Source organism: Ambystoma mexicanum, chromosome 12, assembly GCF_040938575.1.
Source record: "Ambystoma mexicanum isolate Mex_15411 chromosome 12, UKY_AmexF1_1, whole genome shotgun sequence".
NCBI classification, from domain to species: Eukaryota; Metazoa; Chordata; class Amphibia; order Caudata; family Ambystomatidae; genus Ambystoma; species Ambystoma mexicanum.
Genome location: NC_090936.1, coordinates 670,325,380 through 670,349,987, shown reverse-complemented (window position 1 = coordinate 670,349,987; position 24,608 = coordinate 670,325,380). Strand labels below are relative to the sequence as shown.

At 48.6% G+C, this 24,608-nt stretch overlaps 1 protein-coding gene across 1 annotated transcript in view; it reads left to right on the top strand.

Annotated features, from left to right (window-relative positions):
- LRRK2 (leucine rich repeat kinase 2) overlaps positions 1–24,608 on the top strand; it is a 2,398,611-nt gene that overhangs the window by 2,161,864 nt on the left and 212,139 nt on the right. Inside the window, exon 46 of the mRNA XM_069629211.1 lies at positions 21,931–22,003. Coding sequence (XP_069485312.1) covers positions 21,931–22,003 — 73 coding nt within the window. The remainder of the gene's footprint in view (positions 1–21,930; positions 22,004–24,608) is intronic.

The window sequence follows — 24,608 nt, the reverse complement described above, 5'->3', positions numbered from 1 at the left end:
AAGGGATTGGATTTGATTCAGACCACCTGGTGAGCTTTAGGAACAAATACGAATAAAGGCACTTGTCTCTTGTGCTGTGGCACACTGGTTTTCCCTGTCTCCCATGAGGAAGTCCACCTTCCAGGTGGAAAAATAAGTTGTGTCTCTGTTTTAAGTTCTGTGCATTGCTTTGGCACCCTGATTACCCTTCTCTGCTTGCTGGTATTCTCAGGAGGATGCATTGGTTCACCTGGAAGTCTGGAATACTCTATTTGCATGTATTTTGCATACATTGAGGGAAAACAGCTCTTTTGGTCATAAAGGAGCATACAAAAGGTAATATAGCAGATAAACGGGAGGCAGTGAGCCTCTTATAATGGGGAGAGTTTCAGTGGCATGATGACTGGGTTTGAGAAGGGGTTTGTTGAACAGATACCGGGAATAATATGGTGGGCAAACCTAGCACAAGTAAAGGTCAGGAAGTAGGCAGTCTAGCCAGCTAAGCGTGAGCTGTGACCACAAACTATTAAGTGCTAGTATGGTAGGGAAAAGAGAGGGAGGAGTCTGGTTAGTGGTGAGGGGCTGTGTAAGTAGCAAGGCTGGAGTGGTGAGTCAAGAAGATGGCTCAAAAGCAAGGAGGTGTGATTTCAATTTGCTTTTGAATGCATCGAAGTGGACAGTGTTTCAAATTGCCTAGGGCAGCGAGTTCCAGGTAAGCGGAGAAAGAGGAGTGAAAGAGAGGAAGCACAGTGTGGGCAAGGTGCCACAATGGGGTTGGAGGAGATAAAGTGAAGGCTGTGAGAGGGTTTCTACGACTGGATAGAAGAGAATATATACAGCGCTACCTTACAGTGGATGGATTTATGCAAAAGTAGGAGAAATTCGAATTTGGCCCTGTTTTGGATAGTTGGCCAGTCAGCCTGCTGGCGATGGCATGAAGTAGGGGTGAAACAAGGGAGTTGAAAGAGAATCCTGGTAGCAAAGTTGATAATGTTGTCAAGGGGACAGAATGCATAGTTTGGAAGACCAAAGGGGATACTGGCACAGTAGTCCAGTTTAGAGAAGATAATAGTGGTTAGGAGATGCTCAGCGATTTTGAAGGGAAAAGGGTGCCCGATTTTGCTAATATTTAGGAGGTTGAGGCGAGCCGCTGTTGCAATTTTGGAGATGAAGGTAGAGAATGTGTGTGAAGAGCCGTAGATGACATCAAGGTTTTTAGCTAAAGAAGAGTAGGGAAGAGTGTCAGGGGAGGAGAAAAGAAAGAGGATTTGGCACGAAAGAAAAACACCTCTGTTTATGGAGGAGTTCAACATAAGTGTGTAAGGCCATCCAGTATTAAATAGTAGAGGCACAGTCAGAGATTTTGGTAGCTAGGTCAGTAGAGAGTTCAGGAAAGGAAAAAAAGATTTGGGTGTTGTCAGAGAAGAGTTGGTACGAGAACCCAAAGCAGGAGCTAGGTGCCCCGAGAGCCGAAGTGTACAGTGTGAACAGGAGGCGACCCAAGACAGAGCCTTGCAGAACACCAACGAGAAGAGGAATGAGTTGAGAGGTGTTTTTTTTCCAGGAAACAGATAATTCACGAAGTTACAGGTAGGACTCTATGCAGACAATTGCTAGATCATGAACCCCAAGCAGAGAGAGTGTATTGAGGAGATCAGAGTGATCAATGGTATCAAAGGCAGCAGATAAGTCAAGGAGGTTTAGGATAAGAGGATAGGTTGGAATGTTTAGCAGAGGCAATAACGTTGGAGACATTCAGGACAGCAGTTTCAGCGAAGTGGCAGGAGTGGAAACCAGCTTGGACGGGAGTCATGAAGGTTGTACCTGTCAAAGTTAGTAAGGCGATTGAATACAACTCTTTCAAACACCTTGAAAGTTGGTCATTAGGATTGGATCAGCACCTTCATTTTTCAGGAGAGGGATAACCCTGGCCATTTTGAAAGTAGAGTTAAAGCAAGTGAAATCGAAGGACAGCTTGAAGAGATTAGCAAAGTGAGAGGCCACTGGGGGACAATGGGAGATTGAGGCAGTGAAAGATGGTAGAATAGGTGGAGTGAAGAAAGTAGTAGGAGGCAATATGAGGAGGGTGAGGAGAGATTCCCTGATTTTGGAAGCAAAGTATTCAGCAAGGTAACTTTTAAAAGAGTAGAATGTATGGGTGATGGTTTAGAGGGAATAAGGAGTGAGTTCAGGGTTTCTTGAAGTCGAGGATGGTTGGAGTGTGTGTCAATGAGAGAAAGGTAGCAATCCCTTTTAGCACTATCAAGAGAAGACTTGAGAGAGTCAAGGTCAGAGAAGTATAGTTATGGTCCTCACGAGAGTGGGAAGGCCTCCATCTGTGCAGGAGTCATAGCATGTCAGTGCAGAGACTGTGTATGAATGGTGGGGTGGGTCGGAAGAAGGAGTTGCACTCAAGTTTGACAATTGAACTTTTTATTTAACGAATAAAGAAAATACCTATCTCGCCCTTTCGCTATAGGGTATTTCCCTGCCTAACCAACTCAACTAAAGGTTGCTCGTCTGCCAACAGGAAGTCGATAAATGAAAAATGTCCTCAGTCCAAACCTACACTTACCTATTCCTACCACTAATAACCAATAACTAAACTCGGCCAAAAGAAGCTGTCTTTTCGAATGGCCTCCGCTTTGTCTTTTTGTCTTGTGACTTGTTCTCGAGACTTATTTACCGGACCCCACTCTTCCAAATGTAAATGTCTCTTTATGATCGCTTTAGCTAAGACTGGCGGGTCTGATTCACAAGTTCTTGTAACTCTTTCCAACTGTTCATATACTTTGGCCTCCAACTTATGATACTCATTGTTTTTGATACCACCTTTCAAACCTCTTCCTTGTACATTATAGGGTTCACTTGTTTTATGGAGTTTGAGACTTCCCCAGTCTTGGAATCTCCTTATTGTATTATTTCTGTCTGTTTCTTTCCCTTGACACTCTTAATTCATACCATGTATTAGTATTCTTCCTGGAGTGGCTTCTCCAGTCGTCTTCGATTCTCCAGCCTGGACTTACATTCTCATGAATATTCCCCGTCGTCAGGCTGGGAATCCTCAGTAAAAAGAAAGCAGTTTAGCTTTAAGCTGCAAACTGCTTGGCTCCCCTATAGCCTATCAGTGTACTTTGGGTCATCCTGCCCCCAGCCAATGACACTTGCTCCCCTACGCTCCACCCCTGGTGACCATCTTCAGATTTTACCGCACATTTCTAGTATCTGGAGTCCTCATGCTTGGCACCTCATGGAATTTTTGCTGTTTTTTTACATTTCTGTGAGATTTCTTCCATCTCTTCTTCATCTACCATTGCGCAGTGAATACCGGCAGCGGGGACCCGTTGTCGGCTAAGACTGTCCTGTTTTCATCGTCAGGTCTTCACTTCGTGACTTCAGCAGGCCCAGGCTTAGACCTACATTTTCACCTCAAGCCTCTCTGATGTGGCGAAGAAAGGTCTCTTGAGGGCCTGTGAGACCTGTGGCCAGATAATTTTCATCAAAGATGGGCACCTCAATTGCCTTTGTCTTCACCTGGATCACACCACCAATGGATGTGACATTTGTCGTTCCTTCTCGTCGAAGACCAAAAAGGATCACCACCAGAGGTCAGTGACTTGAATCGAGCAGAGGAGGGCCTCTGAGGCGCCCTCCGGGCACAGCCATGCCTCATCTGGTGCCAGCAGAGCGTATTCCCTCTGGAAACAAGAGGTCGAGGTCCTTTTGAGGATACTCCTTCTGGGGGATACAAATGAAGGTGAAGAATCACAGTCCATCTGCACTCTCAGCTGTCACTGCGCCTGCAGGATTAAGTTCTGGAAAGGGCCGGTCACCGTCGGTTAGCCTGCCTACTGGTGGGTTGCCTCCATCTGCGAGGAAGTCACTGACCCCATCCAAAAACAAGCCATCCAAGAGCAGACCTTTTGGAGGCCTGTCAGCATTGGCGACGCAAGTGCCGTCAACGACAACCGTGTCCACCAGGACCACCACTTCCTTGATGGCCTCTTGGTCAACGACCAAGACAACGGCCACATCAACAATTGCTTCGTCGACGAGCACCTTGACGTCGATAAAGTCAGGAAAACCAGCTCTTCCTTCAGCGATGAAAAGTTATCAACTGTTGTCTCCACCTACACGACGACGACAAATCCTACCACAGAAACCTCTGTCAAAGTTCCCGACCACAACCTTGTTGGCGGTGGCACCTCTTTCTGTTCTGCAGATTAACATCATAGCTTCCTTCCCGAAGGACTCTGATAGAGTGAGACTTGCTTCCACATGCAGATTTCCAGAAGACTTCTACTCCGATCAAGAGGGAGGCCATGGACTCGTGCCTTGAGAAGGATCACAGTCCCATGAGCCCTAATGGCTGTTTGACCCATCAAGGGGTTTGACCCCAGCTCCTACTACAGCTGCGCCATTTGCACTCTCTCCTGCACAAAGGGAGAGGTCACTGGACATCCTGACAACCCTGAATACTTTAGTAGCAGAGATTCAACAGCTGCTGCCTGCTGCAGCCAGAAGTCCTCCCATGCCACTTAGGTGTCAGCCAATGTCCTGTAGGGCGTCTTTCGCACCTGGACCTCTGCTTGTGGCCTAACCCTGTGTTAGCACAGACACTGACACCACCACAATGCACACGGATGAGTATGAAGATTATGCTCCTGCCGATGGGGAACTGCCAGATGTTGACGAGCCTGCCGGGACTTCACCTCTAGACAAAATTGGTTCCTTCCATTCCATCATCTCGAAGGTAGCCAAACTATTCAATCTGGTTCCCGGAAGAGAAAAAGGAGGGCTTCCTTTATCAGCGAAGAGAAACCCCAAGGAAGACCAGTGTGTTGGTCCCATTATTGGACGACGTTTGCAAGGATTCACTGGCAATCATGAAGACGCTTAAAACCATGGCAGCAAAGTGTTACAGGCTAGAGAAAAGCAGTATCGAGTCCTGGATTCAGCCGCCTGGAGTCTCGGCTCTCAGCCTTTATCCGGAATCGGTGGTGTCAGCCGCCGCCAGGAAACGATCATCAAACCCCTTATCAATGGTGCCTCCTGGCCAGGAAGGTCAATTACCACAGCAGCCTCCACCATCAAGGCCTCCAACGCCCCCGCCATCCTGTCTTGATATGACAGGTAGCTGCGGTACAAGGTTGGGCCCATCCTGGACTTCCTCCATGAAGACAAGATGGCCGAGGCCTTGGCCCGGTTCCAGGAACGAGAGGTGGCTTCAGACCACACCATTAGAGTCACGCTCAACATAGCGGACTCGGGGTTCTGCCAGATGGGGAATGGTGTTTCCCTCCGGTGCCAGAATTGGCTGAAGGTCACACATTTCCACACATACATGTAGACCTAGGTTGTGGACATGCTGTTTTATGGGGATAACCTGTTTGGAAAGGCAGTAGATAACACTCTCCAGGCCATCAAGATCGACACAGAGACAGCACGCTCTCTGGGGACCCTGCGGCAAAGAGAGTCGTCTTTTCATTCCACGAGGGGAAGAGTCTCCAGGTCCTCCCAAGGGGTACAATACCCCCAATCATCAGCCCTCCCGCTCGACCAGCCAGGAATCCTAGAGGGGCCACTCCCAGGCCTACGGCAGTGGAGGCCAACATCGTTGTCCACCATTCGGGATATAGATGACCAAGCAGGCCTGCTGAACCGACTGTGGACCCGTACCCCCACTTTTGCACCCCAGTGGGAGACCGGCTATCAAACTTTGTCAATCATTGGAGAAAGATCACCACGAACAAATGAGTGCTGGGCATTCTACAGCAAGGGCACGCTAATAAAGATCGGTAACCCCTGCTAGCCAAATACTGTCTTTCTAAAGATGATGGCCTAAGGACAACCACTTTATCTCTCTAACTCTCACTCCGAGAACTATCTATTTGTTCCCTGCTCTTGGATCTCGGGTTGGTTTAGATTGTATTTTTGGTGCCTTTAAGACACTCTGGTCTATCTGGCTCTTAGCCATTTATGTCTGACTACTTAGCTCACTTGTTCTAACTCACCCTTATCTCCTCCAACTCTCTCGCTCCTACTCCACCAACCATCTCCTCTTACTCTATATTCTCTCTCTCTCTCTATATATATATATTTCTGAGGCTTGTGGAATCTGCTTAGATCACATGCTGTGCATAGGCCGACATCTAGTGGAAGCTGCGGAGTATTACAGTTTGTTTTTCGAAAGTCGAAAATGGGCGTCGACACAGGCGTGCCAGTAATACTATCCCTAGTGTGACGTCCACTGTACCCAAGATCCCTCACGCGTGTAGGATCCTCAGATTGTTTTTTTCCGCCATACTGGTCGGAAGCATCTTGCGGAGTTCCCTGGCCTTAGCCATACTTTTGCTGTTATTATAATTTTAATTCTTATTCATTCCCTTCCCCACCCCAACGTCGACCCTCAACCTCGACGACGGCTGGAGAAGTCATCGACCGTCGACTGCTGCACGACGGATCTGGGCCTCGGTAGGCCGCTGGCCTCGGCCCGGGCCTAGTAGGCCGCTGGCCTCGGCCCTTACAAGTAGGGAGAGTGGGGGGTGGTACATACTCTTCACTCTTGATATATAGTTACATTTATATATATTCCTACACTTAGCAGCCCGCTGCCTTAAGGTGCGTATGGAGGGTACCCCTTTTCAATTCTGCCCCAAGTGCAATCGCAAATACCCTTGGGTCGACAGGCACGCCACGTGCAATCTCTGCTTGCCGAGGGATCACCCCGAAGCGAACTGCAGAGCGTGTAGTAGGTTTAAACCTAAGACACTTAAGGACCGTTCGACAAAGCGTTGGGCCCACCACGCCAGGCAGGAGGCCATGGCAGCGGAGGGCGCCTTCAGCGATGGCAGCGACGCCGTACTTTCGGACGGCGAGGGCATTACGGCGTCGAAAGACAGCCGACGAGCGCAGGTCCCCGACCTCGGAAGGTCGTCCGGCAAGGCGGCTATGGGGAAGACCCCCGGCGACGCAAGCGCTACACACCTAACACACACTAAACACACTAAGACCAACCGGACCTCGACGACGTCGACTTCCCGGAAAGAGGCACAAAAAGAACGGTCCGACTCGGTGTCCTCTGGGCGCTCTCGATCGAGATCGCCTCACGACGCAAGGCAATCATCCACTCTTGCCAAGAGTGCCTCGCTACACACACTAACGGAAGTTCGATCGTCGGGAGACGAAGACGACTTCCACCCCCAGGCCGCGCTCCAAGATACCGAGACCGCGGTTAACATCAGTGAGGCCCCACGCCCGAAGCACACAGATACCTCTCCAGACCCTCGACGCCAGGCGTCGAAAGTCTCTGGGGCCCCCAAGGGACAGGGAAAACATTTTTCCACGCACGGAGAAGGGGGGAAACAGCGGAAAGCACAGCCTTCCACCCCTGTAAAGCCTAAGCAGACAAGCAAACACAAGTCTACCCTTGAAAATAAATCACCTGCTAAAGTAATACCCTGTTCCAGGGAATGGTCCAGTGAAGACATAGACAGGGTTATGTCTAGGATGTCTTCCTTGGCTGATTTTTATGATAAGAACCCAGAACACTTTCTTTCATATAACCCTCAAGGGGCCACACCCTCAGGCTCCTCCGATCCTATCCCGCTAAGTAAAGAGCCCCGGGTCGAAAGACCTGAACCCTTCAAGGTTCAGCCTTACTCCACTCCATATTCTACTCCACTCCCCAGTTATCAGGGACAAGTTTTCCCTGAAGAGGACCAGGAGTTTGCATTTATGGAAGAACAAACCGGGACAGATTACTATGCAGAGGATGAGGACCTGGAGGAGGGAGAAGATGAGCAGGAAATTTACAGAGTAGATTCCCCAGTACAAAGCGAAGCCCCAGTTACTGACTCTCCAGTTGATAACCAGCCCCTCCTTAACGAGGTTCTCGCTCGAGCAGCGGAACACTTCCACATCGACACCCACGGTGTACAGGAGGAAAGGGACTTCGCGGAGGAGTTTGTAGGAGAGAGAAGACCGGTCGCTCAGACCATCCCTATCCTCAAATCCATCCAACGAAGAATAGATCCTTCCCTGGTGAATCCTAACCTCACCAGAGCTGTCAACCCCAGAATTGAAAAGATTTTCCGGGCAGCCCAGTCTGACCCTCTGTATATAAAGGGACATCTTAAACCAGATTCCCTAGTGGTGACCAACACTAGAAAGAGGGCTGGCACGCCCTTATCTTCATCAGAAGCTCCTCCCGACAAGGAGAGCAAAAAACTTTACGGGTTTGGCAGAAAGGTAGCCTCAACGTCCGCCTACCAAGCAAGGATTGCGAATTCCACCACCCTGTTGGCTAGTTACAATTGCCATCAATGGGAAGAAGTCGCGGCGCTCATTGCCTCTGCTCCAGAACCGTTAAAGGGCCAGCTGGCTCGGATCTCGGCAGAGGGGAGAGCCGTGTCTGGTTGCATTTTAAAAGCAACTTTCGACGCCGCTGACAACGCAGGGAGATTGATAGCAGAAGGTACTGTTATCAAGAGACATGCGTGGTTACGGCAGTCGGGATTCAAGACAGAAACCCAGGCTTCTTTAATAGACAAGCCAGTGGAACCCGACCTATTGTTTGGGAAAGCGGTCGAAGACGCACTTAAAAATGCCAAAGATGAATATGAGACTCTCAAATCCCTTGGCCAGCTTACCAACAAACCCCCTAACCAGAGGGGGAACAATAATTTTCGTCGCCCACGCGGCCAAAATTCACAAAGAGGCAACTATGCCCAGGGACAAGGTACACAATGGAATAACAACCAGCAGTCTACCCAGAGTTACGGCAGGGGTAACAAGAGAGGTCGTGGAAGAGGCAGAGGCAGCCCCAACAAGGGCGGGGGCACGCCTCCACCAAAACAGTGACGCTCAGTTCAGGGTCCCTTGCCACGCAACCCCAGTAGGGGGACGCATTTCCACCTTCACCCAGGCTTGGGAAGGGATCACCTCAGACAGATGGGTGCTGTCAACAGTATCCGCAGGATATTGTATAGAACTACTGCAGCGTCCCCGGAATCATCCTCCACGACAAAGAGTGCACTCCCTAGAGCATCAAAGGATCCTTCTCGAGGAGATCGCCATTCTGCTAGAAAAGGACGCGATAGAACTCGTCCCAGGACACCAGGTAAACAAGGGTATCTATTCAACTTACTTCCTTGTGCCAAAGAAAGATTTGACAATGCGCCCAGTATTGGACTTACGGCCTGCCAACAAATATGTCAAGCCCCAAAAATTCCGTATGACCACGCTACAAGAGGTAATCCCCCTCCTAAAAAAGGGGGATTACATGGCAACCTTGGATATGAAAGATGCTTATTTTCATATTTCCATGCTCCCAGCGCACAAAAAGTACTTGCGCTTCAAGGTGGACAGTCGCCACTACCAATTCAAGGTACTGCCCTTCGGGATAGCTTCAGCACCAAGGGTATTCACCAAGGTACTGGCGGTGGCGGCTGCACACCTACGCAGGGAAGCAATCCCGGTGTACCCTTATCTGGACGACTGGCTCATAACGGGGGAAACCCCAGGAATTTGCAGGTCAAACATTCAGAGGACTATCGACCTCCTCCACGAATTAGGCTTCTCCATCAACGAGAAAAAGTCAAGTCTGGTGCCAAGCACCTCAAAACAGTTTCTAGGAGCTATCCTAGATACTCAGAAAGGATTGACCTTCCCTTCGGAAGAAAGAATTCGGAATATACTTCTGCAAATTCCGCATTATCAGTCAGGTCAACAGATAACAGTACGCAAAGCTATGCGGTTACTGGGCATGATGGCGTCATGCATTTACCTGGTCCCCCACGCGCGTCTGCGCATGCGTCCCATGCAGGAATGGTTGGCGAAACAGTGGTCTCAGGCAAGTGGTCATTGGGACGATCTAGTGGTCGTTTCGCCAACACTCGTACAGAGCCTACACTGGTGGACAAGAGAGAATCTCGCAAAGGGGAAACCCTTTTACGATCCCGAAGTACAAGCCGTGGTGACTACAGATGCATGCCTGACTGGGTGGGGAGCTCACCATCTCCACCACACAGCTCAGGGTCTCTGGTCTCACTCAGTAGCCAAGAACCACATCAATCTGCTAGAGCTTCTGGCAGTATTCCGAGCGCTAAGGGCGTTCGAGCCCCATCTACTGAACTTGTCGGTGCAGATCAGGACGGACAGCACGACAGCCATGTTCTATCTGAACAAGCAAGGGGGGACTCGTTCGCCAAATCTGTCCAAGCTTGCCCAGAAAATATGGATATGGGCACTCAGACGGAACATCTTCCTGTCATCGCAACATGTTCCAGGGGAGCTCAATTCCCTAGCGGATGCTCTAAGCAGAAACTCCCTCCCAGAAGAACACGAATGGGTCCTTCACAGAGACGTAGTAGAAGATCTCTTCTCTCAGTGGGGTTTCCCCACTATAGACCTATTCGCCACAAGCGAAAACAAACAATGCCCAGGATTTGCATCCAGGTTCCCCCAGCCGGACTCCCAAGGGAATGCCCTGTGGATGAACTGGTCAGGGATGTTTGCGTACGCTTTTCCACCAACTCCTCTCATCAGGAAGGTGGTGTACAAGATGAACAAGGAATCTATGACGCTCATCCTAGTTGCTCCCATGTGGGCGAGACAACCATGGTTTCCACACCTACGCAGGATGGCGGTGTGCGAACCCATCAGACTCCCAGCCTGGTACAACCTACTGTCCCAGCAACAGGGTCAAACAGTGCATCAGGAACCCAACTCTATGAACCTAGCAGCATGGCTCCTGAAGTCATAGAGTTTGGACATCTCAAATTACCACAGAGGTGTATGGACATTCTAAAGGAGTCCAGGAAACCAAATACAAGGCACTGTTACTTTGATAAGTGGAAAAGATTCGTTATCTGGTGCCAGAATAAACAAATCAACCCGGTTGATTGCACTCCTTCCAACGTTGTGACATACATGCTCCACCTGCTGGATGCAGGGTTGGTTTTTAACTCGCTGAAAGTACACCTGGCAGCCCTCTCGGCTTACACCACATCCCATAACAAGGTCTCGTGGTGGAAAGTACCAGTGGTTAAAGCCTTCATGGAAGGAGTAAAGAGACTTCACCCTCCTATTTCGAACCCACCGCCAGGATGGGACCTCAACGTGGTGCTAGCTAAGCTCATGGGACCCCCATTCGAACCCATGCATAAAAGTAGTCTCAAACACCTGACTTATAAAACGGCCTTCTTAGTAGCCATTACCTCCATAAGAAGGGTCAGTGAAATTCAGGCTCTGTCAGTGCAGGATCCTTTCTTTACTATCCACAAGGACAAACTGGTTTTACGCACACACCCTAGGTTCTCACCTAAATTCATATCCAAGTTCCATGTAAACCAGTCCATCGAGCTTCCGGCTTTCTTCCAGAACCCGCAAAGCTCGGCTGAGGTGAAACTACACACCCTAGATGTGCGTAGGGCGGTCCTATACTATGTAAATAAAACCAGACCGCTAAGGAAAACAGATCAACTGTTTGTCTCCGTAGCTACAGGCAGAGAGGGGGATCGCGTCTCTAAGGGCGCTATCTCGAAGTGGATTATCAACTGTATACAGCTGTGTTACTCTCTTTCTGACAAGACTCTGCCTTTTACGCCAAGGGCCCACTCTACTAGAGGCATTGGTGCCACTCTGGCTTTCATTGCAAATGTTCCCCTCGACACCATTTGCAAAGCGGCTACTTGGAGCTCTATTCACACTTTTACTCAGCATTACTGCATTGACACTCATTCCAAGACAGATACACAAGTGGGACAAGCGGTTCTAAGACACCTGTTTGCTCATGACCCTTCTCACATCCCACCTCCTTCTTCTGGTACTGCTCGCTAATCTATGCACAGCATGTGATCTAAGCAGATTCCACAAGCCTCAGAAGGGATACATTACTCACCGTAATCGTATTTCTGATGCTTGTATCTGCTTAGATTCACATGCGACCCACCCTTCCTCCCCTCCGAGAGAAGGCGCATGATTGCTTGTAGTCTTACCTTTTCTGTCTATCTGCTTGGATTATCTGTACTCACGCTACTCCTCATGCTTCCTCATGTCAGAAAAAATACAATCTGAGGATCCTACACGCGTGAGGGATCTTGGGTACAGTGGACGTCACACTAGGGATAGTATTACTGGCACGCCTGTGTCGACGCCCATTTTCGACTTTCGAAAAACAAACTGTAATACTCCGCAGCTTCCACTAGATGTCGGCCTATGCACAGCATGTGAATCTAAGCAGATACAAGCATCAGAAATACGATTACGGTGAGTAATGTATCCCATATATCTCCCTGATGCTGCTGCTGCTTCTTCTGTCCCTTTTTTCTACTACCTCTACTACTCGCCACTCCACACCACTGCTACTCCTGTTTCTACTCTTCAACTACTCCCCTTTCCACACTACACCTACTCCCCTCTCCCCACTATGCCTTCTCCCCTCTCCACACTATGCCCACTCCCCTTTCCACGCTACAACTACTACTCACTCTGCACTACACCCTCTCTCTTGCCACCTTTTCACTTTCCCAGTCATGTTCCTTTCGCTCTCTACTCTCACTACTAAAATCACTCACTCACATTTCGTGCACATTTAAACTCCAGTAACCCTCTTGCCCACAAACCAATACCCAACGTTGCCCAGTCTGTCATTAAGTTCCTCCTGCTACACTCTTGACCTCCCACTAAATATCCACACATTTTGTTTCCTGTCCTCCCTTTTAAACTCCCTCTTCCCCATTCATTGGCTAGCTTCCTGTTCTGGTTACCTGGGCCAACCACTGATTGCTCTTACCTCCAGCAAGGTGGGACAAACATCATAGCCTTCAAAAGGGGGCTTAATCCCTGCCTTTTGTTCACACAAGGGGCCACAGGTTTTCCTTGTTCCAAATGGGCCCTCTAGTTTGTGTATCAGCTGGATGCTCCCGGGCTGGTTCTCTGTTTCTCCCTGCTCTTTGTTGTTTGGTATCCTTCCCTACAGTGGGCTGGTGTTGTTTCTTCTAAGACTGATGAATTGGTCCGCTCTAGGAGACAAAGAGAAGGACACTGGCCAGAATGGGGCTCTGCACATATGGACATGTACCGTGGTATTGCTGTCATGCCATCAGGCACAACAGACTGGGGCCCTCTCAACTCCCATACCCCCACCTAAGAGAAATAGATCTTGGGTGATGATATATGGATGAGAGAGCAGAGAGGAGAAGAGGAAGCAGAGTATATGTGAGTAGAAAGAAAAGAGAGGGTGGAGGAAGTTAAAGCTGAGAGAGGAGATGGGGAGGCAGAAAAAGAAACCGCAAGTGAAGCACATTTAATTCTGGGGCTGTCGAGAGGTTCCTGGCATTTTGCAGAAGGTGGCAAGCCCGGTAAGGGAAGCAAGCCTGAAACCATCCAGAAGAGGGAGAGGTGGTAGTCCCCTGGCGTTCATTCGGCAATGCAATTTTCAGGCCCTGATTCTGCAAACCAGCATAAAAAATCTATTAAAAAAACAGCAGGTGCAAAAATGCTGAATTTGCCAGTGCCAAAATAACAAAAACCCATAATGACGATCAAGGAGGGCCGGGGTTGCTGGGGTGTCCCTCGCATCCCTTGATCAACATTATGGGTATTCAGGGTGGAAGGGAATGTCCACGCTTCCATACAAAGGAAAACGGGAAAGAAAGAGTTTAGAAAAGAAAAAAATCCTGCAGCGGATGTTCCGCCTGCCAATGGGGAGGCAGAACTCAGGTCGCAGGGTCTGCCTAGCATTGAAGGAGTACAGGTAAATTGGGCGCCGGAAGTAAGTATGGGTGTTTAATGGATTGGGAGGTGGAGGGAGCAAGGCTGGATATAGGTGGTAATGTGCGTGATTATTTCCTTTGCAAACATTTTGAATTCGTAATTTTCGTATTCGATTTTCGCAATCGAAATAATCGCGTATATCCATTTCCAGATGGCGCTACCTAGTAGGAGGGTCCAGATGATCCAAATGCCTTATACTGTACACTTCAGCAACTGCCAAGAAAGATTCAGCAAATACCAATAAAGAAGTGTACGACTTTATAGATCCCAGAGACCGTCAGTGACTGTTTATATTTCAGGTAGGTGAACATGAGCTGGTGGGAGGGGATGGATTGAAAATCACAGTCCTACAGAGGTTTCAGATTACCTCAATCTTGGGATACCCCAACTCAGATCTGACTGGCCTTGAAACAAATAAAGCTCACTGCAGATGCTTGCATAATTTCCAGCCTTCTTTTGATGCCTCAGCCATTGCATAGATTGGGCAGCATCTTGAGCATGGCAAAACTGGCTAATAAACAGTAAAATGGGATGCAAGTACCACACTGTGGTTCATGCAGAATGCAAGGAATTATTTTTTTAATCGGTTTGCGTTGTAAAGTGGGTAGTAGACAACACATCACCATCAACCAAGATTGCAAGATTGCAAATGGACAAGATTAATAGAGGGAGTGTCACAGGCAGCCTAAAAGAACACAGCATCTCCCATAGATGGTTCAAGTGTCTCATCTAATGCAGTTTTCCCCCTAGCCGAGTCATCCTTACTTCCCAATTTAGTATATAGAGATCATTTACCCCTACTGTCTAAATGCTGCCAGTCTGGTAGCGAGGGCCGAAAGGCTCTCGCCTTCTCTGTCCACTCCCACTCTGGGACTTTCTAGTCTAAACCTACTTATGTCGGATTAGTTCTAAGGGGCTGTAGGTGTTGTGCCTTTCAGTCACTCAAGCCCCACTCAACCTTCTTCCTTTCACCCCCTGATGTTCCTCTGTGTCTCCTTTCCTCTCAATCAGCCTCCTCCTATCTTTTCTCCAATCGCGTCTTACATCTTCCTCCTCTGTCCTTCCGATAGCTCTTTCGCTTGTTCTATAACCTACCTCCACCCTCTGATGTTTAGACTTTCCTATTCCCCTCTTCCATCCCTCTCCCCTGTACTACTACTGTCCACACTCCTGCTACTCTCCCCTCTCCACACCAGTACTTCTCGCCCTTCTCCACACTACAACTTTCACCTCTCCACACTACTGCTCTCCCCTCTTCATACTACTACTCTCCCCACTTCACACTACTACTCTCTCCACTTCACATTACTACTCTCCCCACCACTACTAACTCCTCCCAAACTTCTTCCCAGTCACCCTCCTTTCACTCCCTCAGTCAGCTTCCACTCACTCTGTATACCTCCTCTAGTACTCTCATTCAACCCCCCCTTGCACACTCAAGAGAGGGTCCCTGGAATGCCCCTCTTGACCCCCATGATCATGACAGCCCGAAGAGCCAAGAACGCAAGATGCAAGTCACTGTTTGGACAGCCCCCAGGAGAGCCAGTGACATCTACATATGCAAACAGATATTCTCCCAGACAACCATTCAAACCTTATCCTGTCAACGTCTTTATGGATACAGGTGCCACAACACGTATCATGGATGCAAACACCTCAATGAATCAGATTGACTAATGCCAAACATCCATTGTGCTGACGTCATTAGTGACTCCACAACATAGCAATGTTAGTCATGTAGCAAACTGGCACCCATGCACAAAGTTACATGCTTGCACAGTTCTATAGATAGAGGACAGATACATATATATACTGTTGAACGCCTTTGTTATTTTTTTCACTAGCCCAAACGCAAGGCAAAGAAGAGATGCAGAGCAAGCTTGCAACTAACCATATGGAACTACAGGATTATATACAGAGCCTGAAAGAGCCAAATACTACTAACCTATAAGAAATATAACATGATATGGATATATAGAAATCCTAGTACAACTGTAGTGAGCTTACACAAGGCCACGGGCCTCGGGACGAGAGGCGAAGAAAAGCAGAATTAGGCTGCACGAAGGAGCAGGCTAGGGCTAACAGCCAAGGTCAGTGATGAGCAGCACATTCCTGGGCCTCAGAGACCAGAAGCCACCTGCAAAATACTAGCACAAATCCTCACAAATTGCAGCCCAGAGAGCTCGATATTAAAGTTCTCAACCACGTTGTGCGGCCGAGCCAGACAATGGTCATTGACTCGCGGTTGGAAGATGAGTTCCCAGTGTAACAGTCACAAAGTGAAACATGGATTCCTTAAAAACGTTGCAACACTGCAGGCACTCTCAAAGGCAAGTGGTAGCAGTGATGGCTACAGTTGGAACACAGTCTTTCTCATCACCTTGAGAAGGTGCACTGAGCGCTGAGAACAGAGTGGGGTCCCAGGCCTTGGGAGATCAGCAATCAGAGAACACAAATCCATGGGTGGATGGCAGAGGGCAAGAGCCAATGCTAATCCTGCAACAATGTAAAAGATTGTTTTTGAGGAAGGGTTAGACAAGCCACTTGACATGTGAGGGCATGGGCTCAGGAGCTGTGATTTCGGGAGATTCTCAATTGCCTGTATGATCCCTATCTGTTTGTGTAATAAACCGTTCTAACTTGCCCTTGGCTGAGTCCTCCATCTATATCCTGGGGAAGGGTTTGTTGGGCCTTTGGTGCTTGAACAGTGAGCTTGTAGTGTGAACCCCATTCCCTCTGGTATACCTGTCTACAACACACTTTCAGCACACAGTACCACTTGCTGCCGCCAACCAGTACATCACCTTTTGTCCAAAAAACCTCAACACTCCAGTCCACCGCCCTTCCTTCTACTCATCTCTTGATCTGCCACCTCCTCCTCTGACCTAAATAAAACCATGCCTTTGTTTCCTGTTGCCCTTCTCATCTTTCCTCTTCTTTTCCTATTGGAATTTGAATCCGACTGCCTACTCCCCGTAGGGTGCAATGGTCAACATTTACAAATAATGAGTCCAGCCCTACCCTTTTTGACGTGCAGGACCACCATGCTGCAACACTGGCTGCATACCTTTCTGTGTTTTTTATGGGGCGCGTTGCGATGAAATCCCAGATATGTTTTCAGGGTTTGTTAGGTTTTTCAAAAGGTCACTCCATGGCACAGATGTAAAAGTCTCCCATGTATGGCTCCATGGTTGCAGTCTGAGTGCAGCATGTGCTGTTGACATTTGAAAGTGCCTCTTTCCTCGCCGTTCCTCTGCTTCTCTTTTTGATGGCCCTCTCTCCTTCCGCTAAACAGAGAACCTGGGTGACTGGACTGGTCTGTCTGTAGGCCATGATGGGTTACGCTCTTGCTGGTGGTCCACCCAGGATCCAGATGGCTGTGGTTGCCTGCAATGCTGAGTAAAGGACTGGCAAGTAATTGTTTGCAGAGGCATGGGGCTAATACAATCTGGTAGCATTCTGTGATGATTCACAAGGTGTTGTCACTTCTACCCAAGGGGGAGACCCTTTTCATGCAGCTAGGGAAGGGACACTACTACTCAACAGCCCCCCTAGGACAACCATCTTGGAGTTAGCCCAGAGCATAATAAGACATCTCCACATGTCCTTCCATCCCCAACCTTTTTTTGTGAAAGCAGAACCATGTACTACTGTCATGCAAAAGAAACAAATAGTCTCAAAAACACCAAGACGAGGTAGAACACAGAAAGGACCGACTACTCCTGATACAGGTACTAAGAGGAGGTGGACCCGAGGAGGTATAGAGATCAACCTTTCAAAAGTAACAAGGGACTTTGACAGCCCGCCCCTAAAGAACAGGCTACATTGTATAAAAACCGACAATGGACTAGGAAAGTAGTCATCCCCAGTGCCAAGCTCAACTACAGCACCTGCTGGGAAGCAACAGATACGGAGAGCGTTTGGCGTGGCAAATCTAAATTCTGGTTGCAGACCAGAGAAGAGGAACCCAGGACCACACGATAACAGCGATTGGCCTCATGAGTCCTCGAATGGTTCCGCAGGAGCGGACCCCTGCACAAGGCTAAGGGCAAGAAGAATCGGGTGGCCCAGCAGCTGCAGACACCACAGAGCTGAAGAAGCAGACTGGGAAAGCCGAGAAGACGGCCCGCCATCCCTGGAAGCCCCAGTGACATACTGAAGCCGGAGAGCAGGCAATGGGTGGTACAGGAAACCTGGAGGGCACACGCAGGCGCAGGTAGGAGGCGTGCGAGCAATCCATACCTGGCTTCGTACAAGGCATACCGCTGACTGACTCTTGAAGTGTTGGGAGTGCATTCAACCTCCTCCTCCTCCTCGTACCATAACAGTGGGGAAGAGGAGCCCACTGGCCTCCAGGGAAGGGTCGTCTGGCACCCTGTCCATCATAACAATGGGAAAGACTAGATCACTGGTGTAAGGGAGGCATGGTATCACAAGTATGACACTGACATCATAGATTCAATTTCAAAACCTGGATTCAATTTTTAGGGTTTGGAAAAACTCCTACTTTGCCTTATAGCTAAGATGGGAGTAGTCTTTACTATCCCTATAATAAGGAAAGACAATCCTAGTCAGTCTCTGTCAAATCAAAGATGGCCTATACTAACAAAACCTAATCCCTGCCCTATCTCTTATACAAAATGTGTGTAAAGGCTCATATGTATGCAAAGGAAAATCAATGTCATATCATAAAGAATAAGTGTGGTTGAATCAGCTCTCCTTCCCACGTTGGATAGCACGGAGTCAGGCCGTCCCCGTATACAGGACAACACACTCTGGTTCAGTTTCTCAAAATAAAGGCAGATCCAAAAACATGGAACGAGGCCCGCTTGGCCTTCCACGTTAAATCACTTATTGTATCTTACACCAGTTCTTTCACAGTTCAACAAAAAGTTCACAGTTCAACAAAACGTTAACGTAGGTCTCCCTCCGTCTGGCTCGGACCTTTCAAAGAAAAAAGTTCACATAGATCTCCCTCGATCGAACTCGGACCTTTCAATCAAAGCACTTTTAGGGGTTCCCTTCCCCACATTTGTTAGGGTTCCCTTCTTATCACACTTCTGGTCTCCCTCAATCGAGCTCTGACCTTAACCTGATATCAAAAACTTTCAAATGTGTGAGACTTTTGTTATAGACCTCCGCAGGACCACTTCGACTTTCCCTTTAATTCAGACTCTTGTTTTATCTGCCCCAGTGTCTCTTGGGCTGGGCAGTTCAGTATCATAAGCACAAAAGTTCAACATTCACCTTGTCACTTCCCCTTTTGTCAGGATTATTCTTAATCCTTAGCCATTTTTAGAGTTCATTCACTTTGTCGTTTTATAACAAATAATTCACCTTTCGCTGGGACTTTGGAGTGGGCTACTTCCTTTCGCCAGACCACTCCGCTAGTCTGTATCGATGCCTTCACAGTCATCAGCAATCAAAAGTTCTTCACAGGTCTGCTTTCCTTCGCGTCTCACCCACACGTGTGCGACCTTCAATTGTGAGATATATTGTTGCACTCTCAATCTTTCCTAAATACACACCAGCCTTTCATGTCACTCACCGACTGTGTGTATGCCTTTCTTGTCTTTTCTGTTTCAATTCTCGAGTCACGATTATTACCACAGGCTTGTCCTCACCTCCCCAACTCTGCCGTTGACCCAGGAGAGTCGCTGGTGCCTTTGAAACACAATGCAGTCTTCTTGTCTGGGATTTGTATCTTTCACAGCTCTTCGAAGGCAACAATCTCCTGCAGGGATCTCCTGGGTTTCTCAACCCTTTGCTCTTGTCCCTCTGTGAGTCATTCTGCTCCAGTAGGTTCGCCTTCGTGCCGGAAGTTCTGCTCCTTCTCATGTTGCACCTCGCTTAGATGGTGTCTCTATGTTCCGCCTTTTATCTGTGTGGGGAGAGCTTAATGGATGTTGTATGTATTTAGTTAAAGTCAAGTGCCTGACTTTGCCTAGCCCGATTAGCGGGACATGTCCAATGAAATGTGTAAGGCTTAGCCTCTTTATCGCCCTCTTCCTTGGCCCAGTGTTTGTGTAGAAAAGGGGGGAGTTGGGACATTGCAGGATCCTATGAAATAGGGATGGGTCATGGGTAAGGGAAATCGGGGAATACCGCGTCTGACCATTGGTTGTCTCAACCCGCACTCCCCGAAGACCCCTCACCCATGTGATCCTCCCGCACTGGTCCACCCCCAGAAACTGGATCCAAAAGCGATGGCCATATCCTGGCCACCTGGATGACAAGTGCCCGAGGACTAGCGGGTGAGACACCCTTTGGTTTCTCGCACTCGGCATAGTTGGGGATAGCAAGGATCCTTTTTCACTTCAAAATAAGTCTATAACCAAAACTATGCCACCTTTGTGTCAGCATCCTTCTTTGACAGCCTTACAGTTCATTAACATACGGGCACTTGGAGGGCGGACAGGTGTTGGGGCCCTCAACTGCCAGCATTCTCCCAACATAGGACTGGCTATGGCTTTCACCCTGGCAGGCCTCCCACGCCAGACTTATCGGGGTTCATGTTCCCTTTTGATAAGGTCAGATTACTGACTAGGTCACAGGAGTTAAGATACGCACATGGCATTCACTTTAAGCCTAGCAAAAGTAGTAATTTACTAATGCTTAAATTAGGTGACCTTCACCAAAGTCAATATTCTGCTTTGTGCCAAATCTAGGGAATTCCTCCCTCTCCCCAAGGGGGAGCCACCCCCTTTGGGATTATGGTGGTGAGGTTACAAAGCTTAAAACCCCCTAAGGGACAGGGCAAGCAGTATCCCACTGGGGAAGAGCCCTCCCCCCTTAGAAGACATGCAATCCCTACATTAGGGATATGCGTTAAACTCCCTTGTCTCAAGACTACATTAGGTTTGTTGGATATATGGGATTTGACAAATGTAATGAGGCACCACTTTATGTATCAATGGCTGGTGTGGTTTCTGTCCGTACTCGGGCACCGTCCTTAATCTGTCCCAGATAACAACACATACATGCACCCCTCTCTGCAGAGGGGGAGGAGAGCCCATCTGCATTGGTGGAAGTGAAAAGAGAGACCGGCAGAGCCACACAAGAGACTGCTCCTCCTGGGAGGTGTGGCCTGGGGTGACGCCATGTCAGGGTGAGAACCAAACAACCCCAAGGATGGTAAGAACCAGACTAGACCCCAGAGTGGGGTGAAAACCAAGCAGCACCAAGGTGGGGTGAGAATCAAATGACCCCCAGAGCGGGGTGAGACACAGCCCCAGACGGAGGTGAGAACCGAACAACCCCAGGCCGTGGTGAGAACCAAACGACCCCAGAGCAGAGTGAGATCCGAACGGCCCCAAGCCAGGGTAATAATCATTTTAGTTTGAGCTGAGCCAAAGAGACAACACATCCATGTTGGGCTGTACAAGCTGAGACTGCACGGTGAGGCAATCGACAACAGCTGTGGAGCGCAGGTTGTCATCACTGGAAAGTGAGTCCATGGAGGTACCTGGTACAGGACTTTCAAATCCCAGCCATCCTACAGGTATCACAGGTACCCGGGGACTGGTACAAAGTGCCTGGCAAAATCCAAAGAGGGAAGAAAAGACATTGACTTACAGCAAGTTCACAGTCTTAGGTGGGAGAAAGTGAAGGAGACATTCTGGTGCCTGTTTGTTTAAACTGAGGAATGTGGTCAGGGACCCCCTGTTCAGAAACATAGACATATCATTTGAACAGAAACCAACCACCATTCACCCATGTGGCAAAAGTCCCTAACTTTGTTAGCTTCTGTTCTGTTTTGGTGTTAGGGGCAGAGATCTGGATTTACTATGTTTTCTGGAAGACATACAGAGAGTATGTTGTATGATATATTGATAAACACTCCTTAGACTTCTCTATTTTCTATAGGATAGGTCTAAGAACTGATAGGACTATAGTTTAAAAAAGAGAGAAGTTACCCAAAATGACACCTTGTCCATCTCCGGATTCTCACTTAACAGAGCCTGCAAAAATGTATCAAACCAGCTAGTAGAGGTCCTCATTTTTGCATGACATGATTTTGTGTTTAATTGTTCATTCTACTTTTTGCAGTGTTTTCAATTTTTTGGGAAAGAAAATGGCATATGTCCTCAAAGTATGTACGTAGCCTGTAAAAAATAATTTTATTAACAATGCTTCCGATTGTTCAGTGTCTCCCTTGTGTTTTCTTTCCAGCAAAAAAAAGAATTTTTTTCTGGTTGGAACAGCAGATGGTAAAATAGCATTGTTTGACGGCATGGCACTAAAGGTAAATAAAATAACCACCACCATAATTTTACTTGTCATGCTCCTCCCCCAATCACTGAAAACTGAAATGTGGAATATTATGCTATATCATTGTAAGATAAATGTCATCAAGCTCGTTAAAGGCTAGCCATCAGCAGAGACATGGAAAGTGAAAGAATAAGATGCAATGCACTTTTACTAGGCCACCTTATGAGTTCAGCTAGAACTGTGCTGTGCAGCCACTCTTCTTTCTTTCCTCGACTAACATCTGCCGCCCCTATGGCTCTCTCATCTCACCCATCTTCTCTAACTGCTACACTATCACCTATACTTCCTCTCTCATGAAGTCCGGTAGGAAAAACCTCAAAAAAGACATCTTGAGTGCAAACCCTGGTCTTCCCATCTCAGACACCTATGCCAGTGCTTCCTCCAGAGAGATCTTCACTGATATCCTCATCTATGTCCCCTCTCCAGATCTATGGACCCCTGTCTCATTTTCACTCTCTCTCCTTCTACATCTTCTGCCGTCAAAGGTGGCACCAAATGGGAAGTCCTCTTGGGCGGCGTCTCATCTTCACGTTGCTTCGTTAATGTCTATAACACAGGCACTATCCTGTTTCAGGGTCTACAAACCAACCTCCTTCTCTTTGACCGGATCCTGCCTTCTCTCATTAACTTCCTCCCTACGCCTGCATCTCCCCCTTCTACTCTCTCTCCCCCTCCTCTGACTGGTGTACCCTGCCCCTGTACCCCACCTCAAAAAACCTTCAAAGGCAGAGACTTCCTCCATCTCGTGACTCTTAATTCCAGCTCAGCCAACAAAGACTCCGCTGACATCTGCCTTCTTGTAGACATTGACCATGACATTCTCGCTCTTACAAAGACATGGTTTAATGCCATCTCAGTCACTGCTTTTGACTCCCTCCTCCCTGACGGCCGCAAGATCATCTCCAAGCCTTGACCTCACCGCACTGGCAGGGGGGTTGCCTTAATCTTCCCTGAGTGGGGTCCTGCTTCCATCTTACCCACCCAGCCCTACTCTTCCTTTGAAAGTCTGGTTTGCAAGTTGGTCATCTCTCCCATCTACACCCTGTCCATTGCCACTATTTACCGGGCTCCAGGCGCTACCACCCTGTTCCTCTCTGAATGGGCCGATTTCCACTCCTCCTTACTTTCATCCACCAACAATCACCACTTCCTGGGTGATTTAAAAATCCAACTGGACTCCCCTGGCTCTGCATCCACTCTCTTCACTGACCTCTGTACCTCTCTTCCCCTCCCCATTCTTCCTTCTGGGCCAACCCACTCAGCTGGACACACTCTGGACACCCTTGTACACTGTGACCTCTCTCTCTTTCTCCCCCACTAGTCACCCCTCTCTCCTGGTCAGCCCAATCTCTCCTCTCCTCCCACCTATGTCACTTCGGACCTCTGATCACCCCCCAACCTTATTCACTAACATCCGCCAATGAAATGAGTGTCAGCTGCTGCCTTCACCCCCTCAGATTCTACCTCTGACTCTGCACTCAACAACCTCCCCCTGTCCATCAGCAATACTCATGACATTCTTGCCCCAGTCATGAGGATCCGCCTGATACCTGCCTCTAAGCGTAACACCTGGTACAACTCCGAACTTGCAGACATGAAACGAAAGTGCATGGTGGCAGAACGAAGTGGCAAACTTCATGCTCATCCTCTGAAAAACTGTCTTGCCGTCTGCTTCAAAGGCAATACAGACTCTCCCTCAGTGCCAAAAAGAGAGCCCACATACAGGCACAGGTTTCCAGTATATTCAACAACACGGCTGAACTTTTCAAGATCTGCAGGCATCTAGGCAACCCTTCTGCAGTCTCCTCCTCCCCTTCTCCTTCCCAGGCCATCTGCAACGTACTGGCCACACACTTCGACAATAAAACTCAGGACATCCTGAACACCCTGGCTACCCATCCCACATCCCGTTGCCTCCCTTAGCCCCTCACCCTCCTCCGCTCTATGAAGGTCTCTTCTAAACAGGTTTCCCCTTGCTCATCCAGGACCATCAAAGATAACATTGGCTCTCTTGCCCCCGCACTCGCTGATTTCTGCAATCACTCTTTTGTCACTGGATCTTTCTTCTCCTCCCTTAAGCATTCCCTTGTGTGCCCACTCCTGAAAAGACCTTCAGCAGACCCTACCTCTCCTGCCAACTGCCGCCCTATCGCCATCACCCCTTTCCTGAGGAAGCTGCTAGAGAAGCTGGCATTGCCCCAACTCAACTCACACACCAAACTTGTTGGTGCTCTCCATGACCATCAATCTGGATTCTGAGCATCTAGAGGCACGGAAACTGCTCTCCTGAAAACCTGTAACTCCAACTCCCCAGCTGTCCTCATCCTTCTCGATCTCTCCTCTGCCTTTGACACAGTCACCCATTCCATCCTCATACAAAGGCTCCACGATATCCTTGGTATCTTGGAACGGGCACTGGACTGGCCGACATCCTTCCTAACTGACCACTCTTTCTAAGTCATCCTGGGCACCTTCTCCTCTCCCACTTTCTTCTCCATATGTGGTGTCCACTAGGGTTCTATCCTCTCCCCTTGGCTCTTTAACATCTACCTTGCTCAGCCTGCACGCCTCATATCCTC